At 42.8% G+C, this 15,936-nt stretch overlaps 1 protein-coding gene across 1 annotated transcript; it reads right to left on the bottom strand.

Moving 5' to 3' along the window:
- Positions 1–3,406: 3,406 nt before the first annotated feature.
- LOC109320541 lies at positions 3,407–15,746 on the bottom strand (the record flags this gene model as incomplete). The annotated part of the gene is made up of 6 exons (XM_019550682.1): positions 3,407–3,700; positions 6,058–6,116; positions 6,807–6,988; positions 11,007–11,274; positions 12,693–12,832; positions 15,635–15,746. Coding segments are annotated over 6 exons (912 nt in total), but the record flags the coding sequence as incomplete, so codon positions are not given.
- Between the last annotated feature and the right edge of the window lie 190 nt (positions 15,747–15,936).

Here is a 15,936-nt window from a genome sequence, read left to right as displayed (position 1 = left end):
GAGCACCTTGCCGGGTGCTCTTTCCTGCCAAGGCAGGGGGTCGGACTAGATGATCTTCCTAGGTCCCTTCCGACTCTAGCTACTATGATACTATGATACTATGTTCTGAAAATATTTTCTTCAATTTTAATTGAGTTCATTTCAGATATGTTCACACCTCTCTTGCTATCACTTCCAACAAATATTTGAGAGATCAACTTTTGGTCGCACTGATATTTGTATATCGTGAACATTCAGCTTACATGCTTTAGTTTTCACAGAATGAAAATTTAAAGTTTACATTTCATGAGTCATATACACTTTATTTTAAAAGCAACCAAGGATGGTAACAAACAGCATCTACCACAGTTTATGTAAATTATAGTAGATGCTGTTTATATACATACATACATGCATGCATGCATACCTACCTACCTACATACTTACAACTTGCAACGCAGAGTTTTAAAAGGAGTTAGCTGAGCAAAGCTCTGGACAATAGACATTAGCTTAAATAACTCTTGAAAACCTAAAAATTCCTTATGACTGAACTAATACCAATAATCTGCCAATATTTGGGCAGTGTAAATAGGATAACTGTGTTTACAGATCAAGTTATACTGGCATCAGCCTTCGCAAAAATAATGGCCAGGCTGGTGTGACAGAGAAATAAAAGTAATGCCACTGACTGTGGTTTCATGGAAAATACATCTTGCCAAACAAAGGGTAAAAAACCATAAAACTGTAGATCTTGTGATAAAGGTTGTGTTGTGCTGACATACTATAATCTGATTATACTTTGTGTTTGATTTAGCAACATATGAAATTCTGAGGAAAAAAAAAAACCCAGTACATATCACAGATGAATTAAAAAACTGCCTGATAGATCTCAAGCATGCTTGGTCATAGGGAATTGAATTGTCTGTGAATGGCGTCCCTCACAAGGTAGTTCTCAGCACTAATCAACATTTTTATCAAGCTCGATCTCTTAGTCAAGTCAAGCAATCCATTTTTTTTTTTTCCATACAGTCTAATGTAATGTCAGAAATTTAGGGAAAAAAAATAGGTCATTACTCCAGGCCTAGTGACTGTTCTGTGGAAACCAGTAATTTTGAAAAAGGTTTATGGGTCAAAACCAAATGAACATGAACGTCCATTGCAATACTGTGTCGCAGCGATTTATATGATCCTTGGACATGTTGGAGTAGTAGTGGTCGTTAGCAATGACACCACTTCTCAATGACTTTATCCAGTTCCAGTGTCCACACTTTCGGAAAACAACAGAGGGTTGAGAGAAAAGCTGCAAAAAAAAAGGGAAAATAAGAGCCTCAACCAATTTAGCTTAGCGGAGGTAAAACAATGATTTGAACACCACCTATGAATAGCTGCATAGTGAGAAAATACCTGATGCTAGAAGGCTTTTTAATGCAAATGGTTGCAATGGCTGAAACTAAACAAACTCAAATAACAAATACGATAGAAATTAAGACTGTAGGTAACTAGCCTTACTTAGAGAAGTAGTAAATATATGATTTTTCTGAGACTTTAAATTCTTAATGAATGTCTGTTTCTAAAAGATACCACCAGTTACTGGGATTGTAAGTGTTACTATTTATTTAATAGGGAATTACCTCCTGTATAAGAATTAACTTGTCTGGTTTATGTAATATATTGGGTTAAATGATGAGAACAGGTCCGGATGGCTGGGTATGACTGGGCAGCCCCTGCCAGCTTGTGTCATATGCAACCCCAGTCATAACTGGGAACTGCCCTGAAGACTGCATTGTAGTTTAAGGTAGGGGTGTCAAACTCATCCAGGCCCATGGGGTGGGTGAGTGGTGCAGGGCTGGTCCACAGGCTCAGTGAATGGTGTGTGTTTGGCCCACTGGCTGGACTGGCTCCATAGACCTGCTGTGTGTCCGCCCACCACCCTCCCCCCCCAACTCCCGCCGCAGCGCATGCCAGATCCAGCACATCTGGTCCTTGCTCTGCCAGTCCAGGACACACGCTGGCCGGTGGGGGCCATGTGCGTTGCGAGTCCCGGGCCTGCCAGGGCAGGTGCAATGTGCAGGGCATGACCTGGGCCCTGTACTCATCACGTGTAGCGTGTGGACCAACTCAGGACCTAGGGGCAGCACTGGGAGCCAGATGATGGGGCTCTGTGGGCTGGATCTGGTATCTTTGACCCCCCTGGTTTAAAGTAGAGGATAATCAAAGAGAAAGGAGAGTCATCCAGTGTTCTTCCTATCACCTGAAATGACAAAGCTCTCTCTTTACTGAGGAAAGCTGCTGAGTTTGGTTTCACATGTAGTTGTTCTGCAAATCCTCAGAAGTTCAGCCATCTCACTAGTGGAAGTAAGCAGCAGGCCGCCTTTCTTCCTCCTCTCCTTACAGGCTGCCTGGGCTCCTTTCACAGGAGTGGGCAGGGGCAGAATATTTCTCCTATCCCTCTTCCATCAAAACCAGACCGACTGAACAGAAGTGACCCTCTTCTGTGGCCAGGCAGTTTCTAGTTTTGTACGTCCCCACCTCTCCTGGCTGCAGAGTACAAAAGACTGAGGTCTAACAGGATTATAATAAATGCTGACGTCTCCTTAGCAAACCAGTGTCTATAATTTATTATAACTAGAGGTAGCATAGGTACGAGGGCTAATTATCCAGAATACACAGGGGGTTAATTGCATACAATTTGAGCAGGTTTTAGTTAATTGGCAGAAGGAAATTATTCAGTCCTTTCAGTCCTCTCCTTCTGCCTTTCTGGGCACAAGTCCTCACTTACAAGGCCAGCAAGTTTGTCTTCCAGAAAAGTGTAGGTCCAGGACTGTTCAAATCCTACATTACAGGGCAGGGAAGCATTTGGATGGGCATTCACTCATTGCACTTTTTTCCACGCCTGCTCCTTGTGGTACCCACTTCCCTTGCTTCACCCACTTACTTGGTCTCTCCCTCCCCATTCACCCTCCACCTTTTGTGGGCGTTATGGGCCTTACCGGGGCCCTTACTTATATCTGCACTGGTATGAAAGTGCATGTCTGCAAAGATGATGTAAGCAGCAGATTCTGATGGATCAATCCTTACTGCTGTGGAAGCTGGGAAGACCATTTCACTGGACCACTGAATTCTCCCTCTTTGCTGTGATGCCTTGTGCTTATTTGTCAGAGGACATTTGGATAGGAATATCTATCATGCAGCAAAATGCGTAACGTGAGGAGACCATAGACAAGTCCATCTTAAACCTTTTGGGGATCTGGCTCTTACATGGCCATATCTTGACAGTGGAGTCTGTACAAGCTGTCAAGGGGTGTCCTAGAAACCAATCATGGACCATAATGTTTGTTTAAAAGTTTTAAAATATTTTGGAAGCAATTAATTTCCACGCTGCTGCTGTTGAAAATGACTTTTATTTATAAAATAGCCTTATTTCATTTACATATAGTACAGAAAGTCTGCCAGAGGCTGCTTCAGGGGCAATGGGGCATGGCTGGACATCTGATTCTATGAGTCAGTGATCCTCATTCTCCGCTCCCTGCGCCCCCCTTGTACGCTCTGAATCTGTAGTCCCCAAAGTTTCTAATTCTTACATTTACACTTCTCAATAGCAAAGACAGTGCGGATGGGGCCGCTGCGGCTCTTGAATGTGTGAGTGTTGTACTGATCAGGCACACAGCGACTGGAGGTGCCTTCCGCCCAAACCAGGCACTTCTCTCCACTGTGTGAATTCCTGCAGTTGAAAAAACAAAAATGTTAACTACCCAGAGAGGCAGAAGATGGACCACTCTCATCTGCCTTGGGTTTATAGCTCCTATCCTGTTTATATGACAAAGCTGAATTGATACATAATCTGGTCTCTGCAATTTAACTTGGTTCACAGCCCATGGTTAACTTATCATTACATTGGTAATATCTAATAACAATACCCAGCTCTCATGGAGGGCTTTCCAGCAGTATATTTCAAAGCACTTTACAAAGAAAGCATTATTTTACCTTTATTACCAATGTGGAAACAGAGGAATAGGAAGGCAAAGTGATTTGCCCAACATCATCCAAGAGGCAGGAGGAGAAGGTAGATCATCTAGGCTCCAGGCCAGTGCTCTGCCCAAGTGCCTAATCATGGACCAGGATCCTAGTGGGCTAGGCCTGGACAAAAAGGTGGTCTTTGTTCCAAACAGCTCACAGTTTTATGCATGTAATGAACAGTTTAAAGATGACGACTGAATCCAGAATTGGGAAGGATGTCCTTGGAGTGTCTGAAAACCTGCTTTCTGTTCTCTGCTTTATCACAGATTCCCTCTGTGACCATTGGTAAGCCACTTAATTTATAGGGGACTATTCATTTATGTATTATTATATTTGCTTCCATTTATACCTACCAAAATTCTCCAGGCTCAGCACAAAGCTAAAATACAAACCACAACCTTATTGTCAACAGGCAATTAGAGACTCAGTCCTTCCCGGCTCCAGACTAGGTCTGACCACCCTAGACTTTAAAGACAAGCTCTGACAAATCATTCTGATCCTCTGTCCACCTCCTCTAATTATCCTGAAAAAATCTAAAAGAAGCAAGAGAGATTGCAATCTATGGAGAAGATGCCCAAATCCAGGCAGTAGCAAACTAAAGAAGAACACGAACTTGAAAGTCAAAGATGATCTTCAGTAAAACTTTGCTGCCAGCCTGCTACCATTCAAATCAGGTGTGAATTTGGAGCCCTATAAAGGACCATGTATGGAGTAGGGTAGAAGGCAGAGAAAGATGCAGCAAGGATGGCACATCCCCATTTCTTGCCCTCCTGGGGCAGAGAGGATTATCTGAATTTGGGCCACGTAGTAGGCCCATCTTTCTGTAATTGCTGGTAGGATCTTCAGTAAAATTCTCATTCATTTTGGTGTCTAAATCATGTGGTGTATTGGCTATCTAATAGTATAAAAATCTCTTAGCCATAGGCAAGTTACAGTGTTACAAGTTCCAATGGACCATAAGCTAAGCATGAGCCAGTAGTGTGCTCTTCTTGCTAAAAAAAAGCCAACTGCTTTTAATACTGGGTTGTACTAACAGGAGTGCAAATCAAGGGAAGTGATTCTTTCACAGTAGGCAGCGCTGGTGAGGCCTCACCTGGAGTACTGTGCCTGGTTTTGGACCCCCCAACTTCAAGAAGGATGTGGTCAGATTGCAAAGAGTCCATGGGAGAGCAACAAACACAATTAGAGGCCAGGAAACATGACTTATAAGAAAAGGCTGAAAGAACTAGAACTGTTTAGTCTGGAGAAGAGAAGGTTGAAGGGGGATCTGATAACAAGCTTCAAATACCTGAAGGTCGATTGTAAAGAGGATGGAGATAGACTTTTCTTGGTGGCTGTAGAGAACCAGACTGGGAGCAACGGCTTCAAGCTGCAGCAGAGGCAATTTTGATTGGAGATTAGGAAGAACTTCCTATGAGGACAGTCAAGCATGGGAACAGGCTACCTAGAGAAGCTGTGAAATCTCCATCTCTGGAAATTTTCAAGAATCGGTTGGACAGACACTGAAGTGTGGGATGGTTTAGTCAGGGATGATCCTCTCCTGAGCAGGAGGCTGGCCTAGGTGACCTCATGAGGTCCCTTCCAGTCCTCATTTCCTATAATCCTAAATTCTCCAAGTTTTTATTCTGCAACCATTTCTGCAACAGAAGTTTCCCAGCCATAAAGCTCACAGTCCGACTCCTACCACAGCCTTCAAAGTCTGCACTTGCCTTTGCTGTAATCACAACACTAGTTTGATATTACAAGAAACTTTGTCATGAGATGTGAATTAGTAAAAGAAAAGAGAACTCAACATAGAATATATTGACCTGTTACCCTACCAATGCAGTCACTCAAAGCACAATGAATAAAGTTATATTCACTGGAAGGTAAATGACAACGACAAAGAGCCCTTGGAGACAGCTTGTACACTGGATTCACATTCATGCAATTGCACTCGGGATAAGGAAGCTACGTGGATGTAAGCCTGGGCAAAATTTGTTTCAGCCTCTGGAACATCTGCATTCTCCAGGGGTTTCACATGGAAGGGGGAGGGAGATGTGTCCTGACAGCTGTGCTTACCTAAGCAAGCAGCGATTCCCTATGGAGCAGCTCCCCAAGCACCGTCCCACATCAATTTCCTGGAAAGATTTGCAAAACAAAGACAGGAAAATCACTTGTGACATCCTATTGATACACACCCGAAGGGGAACAGCATTCCAGCAAGTCCTCCTTTTGAGCAGTGCCGCTTCCTGTTGTGTATACACAAGGGGTCATTTTAACCTGTTTTCAGATAACGAACAAACTAAGAAACATGCCATTGATTTTTCCTCCCAGAAGAGGAAACTTTTTGCCTTGTACAAGACTAATTACTTCAGTTGGGCATGTGACTTCATGACAATTTGTTTTTGTCTGTGCAACCCATAGTGAGTGGCCGTGTCTACATGAGCAGCGGACTGAGCAGTTGTTGCTGCGCAGTCATTTAGTACTTACATAACCAGGTCCTAAATGACTAAACAGTAACCGGTGTTACTGCACAGTAATGTCCCCACGTGGTGTTTTTCTGACACTACTGTGCAGTAGCACCTTGTGTAGACACGGCCTGGGTGTAGTTATACTCATATAAAGTTGCTTATAACCATACGGGTTACTCACCCTTACTATAAAGAAATAGCCTTTCTACCATTATAGCAGCATTCACACAGGAGCAGGTGTACTATTTTAACTATAATGGTGTAATTTAAACAATACAGCTCTTGATTATTTAAACAATACAGCTCTTGATTTCAGACAGGCCCCAGGACTCTTAAAGCTGCATGCACTGGACTAACCTTAAGCCGCTCCTCTCTGTCTCCAGCTGAGTTGTATATAATTTCATAGTAGTATTCCACGTAGGAAATTCGATAGCAGGGTTCTTTCATTTCACAGTTCTCCAGAGTTTGAACCACCTCAGCGCCGTTTGGGCTTTTGATCAAAACAGAGTCAAACTTTGTGGGGGCACAGAAGAGTCCATCTGGAAGAGAATGGCAGCGAAGTTTCATTGCACATGCAGCATTCCCGCTGGGTATCTTCACTGGGATTTCTATGTACAGAGCAGTTGCATGATCAGGCTTATAACACCCAACATGAGTTATGAAAAGTGCTCATTTGCTATTCCAGGAGCTCTTCCCCATGATTGCAGCCTTGGACACGTTTCTTTATGCCAACTCAGAACTACTCTTCTGGGTTTTATTGTTTCTCTCAGAGATTTCACGGCATGGGCAAGGTTATTTTGCCTGATGAAGAAATTATACACCCAATGGATATACTTTGATTGCTAAAGGAATGAATCCCAAAGTCCATTTTCTAATGTTAGAAGGGGTTATGTCTGCGGAAGAATTGCAAGCCTTAGACCCAATGTGGAGCTAATAATAATAATAAAAAAAACTCTTGGAAAGTAATAGATTTATGGCGGAATTGCCAACAAATCTACAGAGGAATAAAGTTTGCATTTACGTAGCTTATTTCATAGTGCAAGAAGCCAGAGCTTTTTCCAGAGAAAAAGGATTTTGTATTTTGGGGGAACCGGGTAGTGCTGTGTTTTGCTCAATTTCTCAGCATCTCCTCTTGGATTTGATTAGTTCAAGTCCAGGCTCCCCACATTGAATTGGGCAGCCCCACTTTACTGTGATGCTTTCAATTTAGATCTCAGTGGTTATTTCATTGACAATGTCTTGCCTTTCCATAATGCTGTAACGTTACTTCCAAAGGAAGGCACCCCTGCGGTGCTCCCCCAACCAAACAAGAGCAGCCCGATGGTAGCCTAGAGTGCTACGCTATGTGAAACAGCTTTGCAGATCTTCTGGCAGTGCTAAGCGGAGGAACCGCTTTCCTATAGAAAGGTGTAAAAGCAACAGCGATGCAGTTTGCAGATAATGCTAGCACAAGATGGGGAGCAAAAAACCTGGTCAAAACCTGCAACATTCACACAACAAAGAGAAAATCAGCACTCCTAACAGGAAGTCTGCCAGGGATGTTGGCATGCCACACGATCTGAAATGGTAGTGAAGTGCCACTATGAAGAGCCAGGTGAGTTTTAACAAAGGGATTTGTTCTTTCTTGTAACGTGTCCCATGAATTACAATGTTCCATACGGTTCTGTTTTGTCTCTTCCTTTCCCACCCCCTGCTGATAACAGCAGTATATTGAAGCAGATGCTGGCTCAGCATAGACACCTACTCTTGCATCCTTCCTGGTACTGGAGAAAAGCAGACCACATCCGCACATCTCTCCTGCTGATTCCTTACTTCTAGACAATCAGACTCCCATGCACGCACCATCAAGCTTTCTTTATAACACATGATTGACCCCTTGGTAATGAACACCCAGCCATCATACATCCTCGGTGTGAGATTTCTGGTCCCCCTCCATCTCATGCAGGCTTCCCAACTGCCGTCAATAAACACATCCACTGAGACATCCGCTCCTGTCCTGTCTAAGATATTCTTCCATATTAATTCCTCCTCTCAAGATTTTTTTTAGCTTAGTTTCACCTTTTCTACTTCTCCCGGCCAGCCACGCTTCATTTATTCAGTGCAGACTCCCTACCGAGTCTGCATTTAATTATGCCAGTGGCAATTTTACTGTCGCTAGAGGCGACTCAAATATTGACACTGGACCTGCTGTATCTAAGGGGAGTATAAATGGGGTACAGGACTGTGGAAAGAAACCCCTGTGACTTTTTAAGCTGGCAAACCCCCACCCTCTCTGCAAACATCCAACCCTGTTGGAATTAATTGAAATATGGGATCTGAAGCAACTAAATGCTAAAGTATCCATCAGCTAATCCTCTTTCCTCTAACTCTTTCTTTTCATGTGAGACCCAAAGACTAGAGTTTTTCCAACAGTCTACCTTTCTTTTCTTTTCTGCATGCCACAATCATATGAAATTACCTTAATCAGCAAGATCCATCTATATATTGTCCTAGCAAATTACAACTTTTTAAATACACAACACTATGTCTCCCTCAATGTGTTGGTTGAATATAAGGACAGGCGCCTTGGTGTCCTGGCTCCTAGCCACACCCCTGCTTGCCACTTGGTCCCCCCCCCATCCCTTATGGATTAAGCGTCTCTTTTACACATGAAGGAAAAGAGAGCAGGTAGCCAAATGGCTTGCTTGTGATCATGTATCAGGTAACTATGAGATGCAGGAGTCAAAAAGTCTATTTTTGGCCTGCAAGATGAGGCCCGGTTTTCATCTTCATAGTTTTTTAAGCAAGTCATTCAGACTGTGTTTCCCAAGCTGTGAAATGGGTGTAAGAATTCATTGCAATTTCAAAAGTGAATATCTCAGATCAGCTGGAAAAAAAAGGAAAGGTGTCCTAGACCTCTTCTCAAAAATGACCTGCAATTGTAGGTGCTTAACAGCACATCCATGGAAAGGGCTGGGTTTTCTGAGGATGGGCATTCAGCACTTTCTAAAAAGTTAAGGCCATTAGCGCTCAAAATCACTGGTCACTTCTGAGAAAATAGACGACAGAATAGGTGAGATTTGCAAGTCCACAGCTGGTATCCTGTGAGCTAAGTTGTGCCATGCAACTGTGCAATTTGCAGGCAAAATGCTTCCATTCTGATTTAGTCCCACACAATTTAGTTTTTCTTTAGCCACATCCTGCTGCCAGACAACAAACACGCTGGACTGCTGCAGGAATCCAAAATATATACCCCGCTGCACAAACAAACATTCACAATAGCACACAATTTGTTTCTTTTCCTCCTGGCCATTAGCACTAATTTCTATGCTCCTGGTGCATGCATAATCTACATTAGCAGAGTGGTTCTGTCTCCCTCTTTAGTTTCTGGTCCATAAAGGAAATTTATGGACCAACAGAAGTGGTCAAAAATTCTCTGGTGGAACATTTGTTGGGAAATGCTGATTTTCAAATTATTTCAATGGCAAATGAATATACTGGCTCATTGCAGTAAGGATCAAGTGATTCCTTTTGATAAAGTTGAAACATTTCATTTCAACTTTGTCATTTTGACTTTGATGTTGTAATAGCATACTGCAAAATAATCGTGACATAACCAAAAAGCACAAATGCTGACTATTAAACCATTTCAACCTTATTAAAATGAAAGGTTTTGATAAGGTTCTTCAGTTGTTTATGAAAAGAAAACGTTTTGCAATTGTTATTTCACTGTAAACTTGGACATTTCTGCTTTTCACTCAGATTCAGTCTGGCAGGAAGTATTGCAATGTCACCATTCCTGCAGAATGGAAATTCTGTTTCCCAAACAACCCCATTTGTGAGCATATGGCTGCTTGTTGTTACAAGAGTGGCTCGGTTAGGTCCAGCAACAGAAAGTCATGCTTTTACCACTGAAAATCCCCATTTTAATATCCCTTCCCATGGACTATGAGGTAACCTGCACCCTTTTAACTTCAAAGAGCTGTGTAAACTGAATGGGGGCAAAGTGGACTTCAATAGTAACTCTTTCACTACTGATTAGTCTAGCAGGATCATCCCTCTGCTGTACTGTGCTTATCCCCGGTCTCAAAATAACTCCAATCAGTTGTCAAACACCAAAAGCCCCATCTGTTATAGGCTTTCTTTTCAAAGTCTCATACAAGTAGTACATGATCTTGCACAGGTAGGGAAGGCCTGGACAAAAAGATGGTCTTTGTTCCAAACAGCTCATAGTTTTATGCATATAATGAACAGTATAAAGATGGGGGCAGAGATGCAAACAGATGCAGGCAGTTACATACTGAACTGGATGCCACCCGAGTCGGCAGGAGAAATGGAATTAGAACCCATGTGTCCTTGGATTCAGTCTCCATACTTCATCCATCTAACCACGCTTAGCACAATGTGTCTGGAGCATTATAATTTCAGACAACATGAGAAACAATCTGCTTTAACCAAGAGTCAAACATTAAGTTCCTGGGTCACCAGTGGCATTTGAGATGCTTAACCCGGGGGGATCCTCCTCAGCCCCTCTACTCCCGCTGCCTCACAAGATGAGCATCCCCACCATTTCCATACCTTCTACGTGGGAAGGGTTGGAGCATTTGCCAACATCCACAGTGAACTCCAAGGGGGAGTCTGGAAAGAAGGTTTTCAGGGCTGGCAGCCGAAGACACTCCTTTGGGCTTGTGTTACACTGACAGGTCTCAATCACTTCCACTTCCTGGAACCCTTCGAGCAGCAGCAGTCTCTCCAGGTGAACCCTAGTAGGTTCACAAAGGGAATCCAAAGGGCAGGAACGCTCTGCTCCACTCAACAGAGGCGACTCCATCTGTCTATCCTGCAGCTGCACAGACCAGTTACAAGGAAACAGAGAAATTCCCCCTTTGAAATCAGGTCACTGGAGAACCTGGCTCCATTTGAAACTCATCTTTCATTCTGGAACTAGCTTGGACCAATACAGCACTTTCTTCGCCTGGTGCTTCTGGCCTTTTTAAATTACATTTCTAATAAAACCATTTATTTCAACTAATTCTCCAGCAACTAGTTGATAAATCATCCTAAACATATCTTTGGAAAGACAAAACCCTCCTTCTAGAAGTATGGTAGGACTATGGTGAATGGTAGAACAGATGGTTGATGGTGACTCCCCATAAGCCTTCCTCGCAAAGAGTGGGGAAGGGCTCTGGCAAGGCTCTCTTGCTCCTCCCATGGGCCACGAAAAGAAGTGATAACACTCTCTTTGTAATGAATGTTAACACTGGTCTACCTGAACTTCTGGTCCCTGGAGGACTCCACGGGTTATCGGGGTAATGGCTAACTGCTAAGCTGTTACAAACTTAGTAGCTGCTGCATCACACTGTTACACAGATATTAGGGTACCTTATCTAAGCACATTTCCTTTCTCATACAGAAGCAGCTATGCTAGGATAAAACACATGTATACCAGTAAAGCAGCATCTTTCCCAGTGGGGAGGATATTCATATAATTAAATCAATAAAATGTGTGTAGAGAGGTCCTCAGGAGGTACCACCTCTCTCTAGCTTGTTAATAAAGGACTCTTTTTCTTAGCTGAAGTGTCACAGGCTATTTTTCACAAATGGGTTTAGAGTATCTGTATCAAAGATCCCATGATAGGATGGTAGTATGCTCCAAAAAATGAACTGGCTCTCTGGCCACTAGTTTTGCTCATACAGGCAGGAATACGTACTGGGCCTCTTCCCTTCTCTACAAAGTCGTAAGGGGAAATTAACTCTCATTAATGAAAACCTAGTGCGGCGCCAGCATGGCCTAAAGTGCTCTCATCAGCATTGGGCTGCAGAAGGTTGTTTTAAAGGATCTCAGACATCATCACACAGCAGTGGTTTTCAATCTCTTTTCATTTGCAGACCCCTAAAAAAATTCAAACAGAGGTGTGGACCCCTTTGAATTGTATGTGTGGGTACTCCCATCCTTTTGATTGATCATAATCATCTTTCAACATAGTCTCTGGGCCCTCCCAGGGTCCGCAGACCACAGGTTAAGAACCACTGTCGTAGAGCATCAAGATATAATAAAATGTGAGTAACACCTCCGTACACAACCAAGCTCTGACTGTTTTTTTTTCCCCAGGTGCTTTTTGACAGCCAGGGAGACTCTCCTTTCATATAACCCAACTATTGCTCTTGTTGGTAGGCTGTGGCAGGACAAGAGATGCTTATTATACTTCAGAATCACACAACTTTAGTGAGTTCATGCATGTATTTAGGGTGCACATTTCTCACCTTCTTAGTTCTAAGGAAGTCCAACATGGAGGAATGCCTGGAGAGGCCTCGAAGTCCAGGTTGATATGAGTTTATCCTTTGGGATATGCAATGGGACCTGCACATCCCAACATCCACACTTACAGGACTTCCAGAGATGTCTGAAACACAAGGAAGATGAAATGAGGCTCCCTACAGACCGTAGAATATTATTATTAGTCCTTTGCATTGGGAGAGGGCCTAGGAGCTCCGGAGAGGATTGCTTCACTGCCTTCTAAGAAAAGCCAAATGCACAGAAGAGCAGCCACCGGCTGGCTGCCCCCCTTCCCCGCATTGTGGACAGACATGCATGTCTGCCTATGGTCTAAGTAAACTCTTTAAATCACGAGGAGGCAGGAAAAGTCAAGCCAGCTTTCACACCACCAGGGGGAGCGTCAGCCAGACAGGCTAAGTACTTCTAGTCGGCAGAAAGCCAGTGATTATAGCTTCCCAGAAATACTCCTGAAAATTGGTCGTTACTCTCCAAAACCCTTATGGCTATTCGAAGGGCTTGTCGACACTAGGTCTTAGTTCAAACAGCCACTTTCTTCCTCAAGGAGACCATCTATACAGTGGTTTAAGTATGCTATAAAAAAAGACCAAATATTGGCTTCACATCTTAAATTAACTTGTTTTAATTTGCCTTAGTTTTCCTGTGTGGGCATGGCATTCATTGCACCAACTTCATTTAAAACTGGATTTTAACTGAATGATGCAAAGTAGCGTAAGCATCCATTTGATGAATTAGTGCAGTTAGTGCAAAGCAGTTGTCTCACTCTTCAAGTTCATACTTACTTCACAGCAGCTTCCCCATAGAGACAAGACATCAGGTGTTTCCGTATTCACATGGTGGGCATGTCGACATGAGATGCTACTGTGTGTAGTGGTTACTGCACATTTATTTAGTACTTGAATATAATCAAGTACTATATAAATGCGCAGTAATTGGAGTTACTGTGCAGTAGCTCCAGTGAACGCCTTTTAAGTGACACTGCTGTGCAGTAGCCTAATAATACTGTGCAGTAGTGTATTAGCACTGTTGGTGCTGTGACGTGCTACTGCACAATATTATTCGGCTACTGAGCAGTTAGCCTCTTGTGTAGATGTGTCCAGCATGTGGGATAAGGACTACAGGCAGTCCTCGACTTACACCATTTCGAGTTACAACATTTTTGACTTATGTTTATAAATTGACACCCTGTTTCAACTTTACAATGCCAGTTTTGACTCACAACGCTTGATCCAATGCAATGCCATGCCAGCGAACAAGTTCGCTGCATCACTCATCTCCCTGGAGAACACCTGTCCAAACTTCCTTGGACACTTTCTTCAAGAAAGCAGACAGGACTCCAGAAAAACCTGCAGCCAGGACTCCTGAGAAGGCTCCAGGCAAAAACCCTTCAAAAAAGTCCAACCAAGAGCCTTTCAAAAAGTCCAGCAAAGTCACCTCAAAGAAGTCCTTCTAAATCAATATGATTGCTATTTACAATATAAATACATTAATATAGCTATAGTACTCATCTCTAATTGATCAGGTACAAAATTCTGGGGTATTTTTGGTGAAAATACAGTATCAGGCCTTGGTTCAGGAACCAATCCCCCATTTATTACATTGTTTTTTATGAGAAAATTGGTTCCGAGTCAAAACGTTTCGACTTAAGATGTGGTTTTCAAGAACCTATTGTGGCGTAAGTTCAAGGACTGCCTGTATAACAATACTGTGCTCAGCAGAGTTAAAGGAACATCTCCAGACCCATCCAGAAAGAGCTGCAATAATTTTGTTTTTAGGCCATGTCCACACAAGCACAGACATTTGTTTCCCTGGGGGCAACTAGCAGTGGCTATTTGGGGGTCAAAAAAACAATAACCTGACAGCGTGGAAAATAGCAACACCACATACCGCACAGCCCGGCTCGTCTGGATGTGGCCGTAGACTTTACCTTATAAGACAGGAGAGATTTCTTTGCACCGTAAAAATGTGGAGTGGGGTTGCAAATTGTCCTTTCTGCTATTAATTTTTTCTCCGTTCTCTCTAGTACTGAGGTACATGCCATGTAAGAGTAAGTTATTTACCCAAAATTATTTGCCCAGAGTCACATTACGGCAAAGATGAGATTCTCAAGGGTTTTATCCATGAAGACAAATCACTACATAATGCTAATTTATAGCCAATTTTATAGTCAAGGCTCATTTATGAAGTCCTTTACCACTATACTGTGAGAACTGCAGAATGAAACAAAACTATCTGTCATTTTCAAAAGTTATAGCTATTTTTCAGTACCAAAAGGTTAGAAAGACTTCCTCATCCTTGTGCACAGCAAAATAAATTTGCCTTATCTCACTGCCACTTCCAAATAAAAATCTTAGCACTGAGGCAATGTGGAACGTTGTACCCATGAAATAATGCCCATTCAACAGAAGGAAAACAATTTCCTGGGAACAAAGTTCAATATATTAGTTACAAAAATTGAAGACTATTTAATTCAGATATACTGTACTGTCTAATTAACCAGTTTTTCCACTAGAATCACAGAAAATTAGAGTTGGAAGGGACTTCAGGAGGTCGCATCTAGTCCAACCCCCTGCTCAACGCAAGACCGGCCCCAATTAGATCATCCCAGCTAAGGGTTTGTGTACACAGGTCTTAAAAAACCTCGAATCTTGAAAACCACACTAGTTAGCATGTTGTTAAAGCAAACTGAGGATATTGTTGCAATACTGCCTGCCAACAGCAGATTAGGCAGAGCGCCTGCTGAGGCTCTGTCACATTTATTTGACTTTTGTCTTTCACTGCTTGGGGGATAAAAAGACAACGATGTCTTGTGAGCCTCAAGAAAATGCCCAGAGGGGCATCAGTGATCCAAAGTAAGTGAAAAAATTGAAAGAATCAAGCTTCTTAAAGCCTAGGCAAGATATTCACTTACCATGTCCAATGTAGAGGTAATGGCTCTGCCTCCTACAGCAACCTCTGTCTGCAAATAAGTTCCTTTGCTCACTCTGTCTGCTGATGGCTCCTGCACCTGCAGCCACAACATGCGAAATTCAGGATAGCCCCACTTTAAAACTCAGGCTGCTTTCTTGCTTTCTTTCTTGCCGGGGGGGGACTAAAGGCTTATCTACACAGAGCAGTTACTGCTATGTATGCTAGGTGAATTTAAAAGGGGGCTTACTGAGAACATTCACCCAGAGGGTTAGCATGGACCAGCAAGTGCACTGTAAATTCCCA

The sequence above is a fragment of the Crocodylus porosus genome, unplaced genomic scaffold (genome assembly GCF_001723895.1).
Source record: "Crocodylus porosus isolate Cpor-Errol unplaced genomic scaffold, CroPor_comp1, whole genome shotgun sequence".
In the NCBI taxonomy this organism is placed as follows: domain Eukaryota; kingdom Metazoa; phylum Chordata; order Crocodylia; family Crocodylidae; genus Crocodylus; species Crocodylus porosus.
Note: the sequence above shows the minus strand (reverse complement) of the source record. Positions and strands in the feature narration are given on the sequence as shown.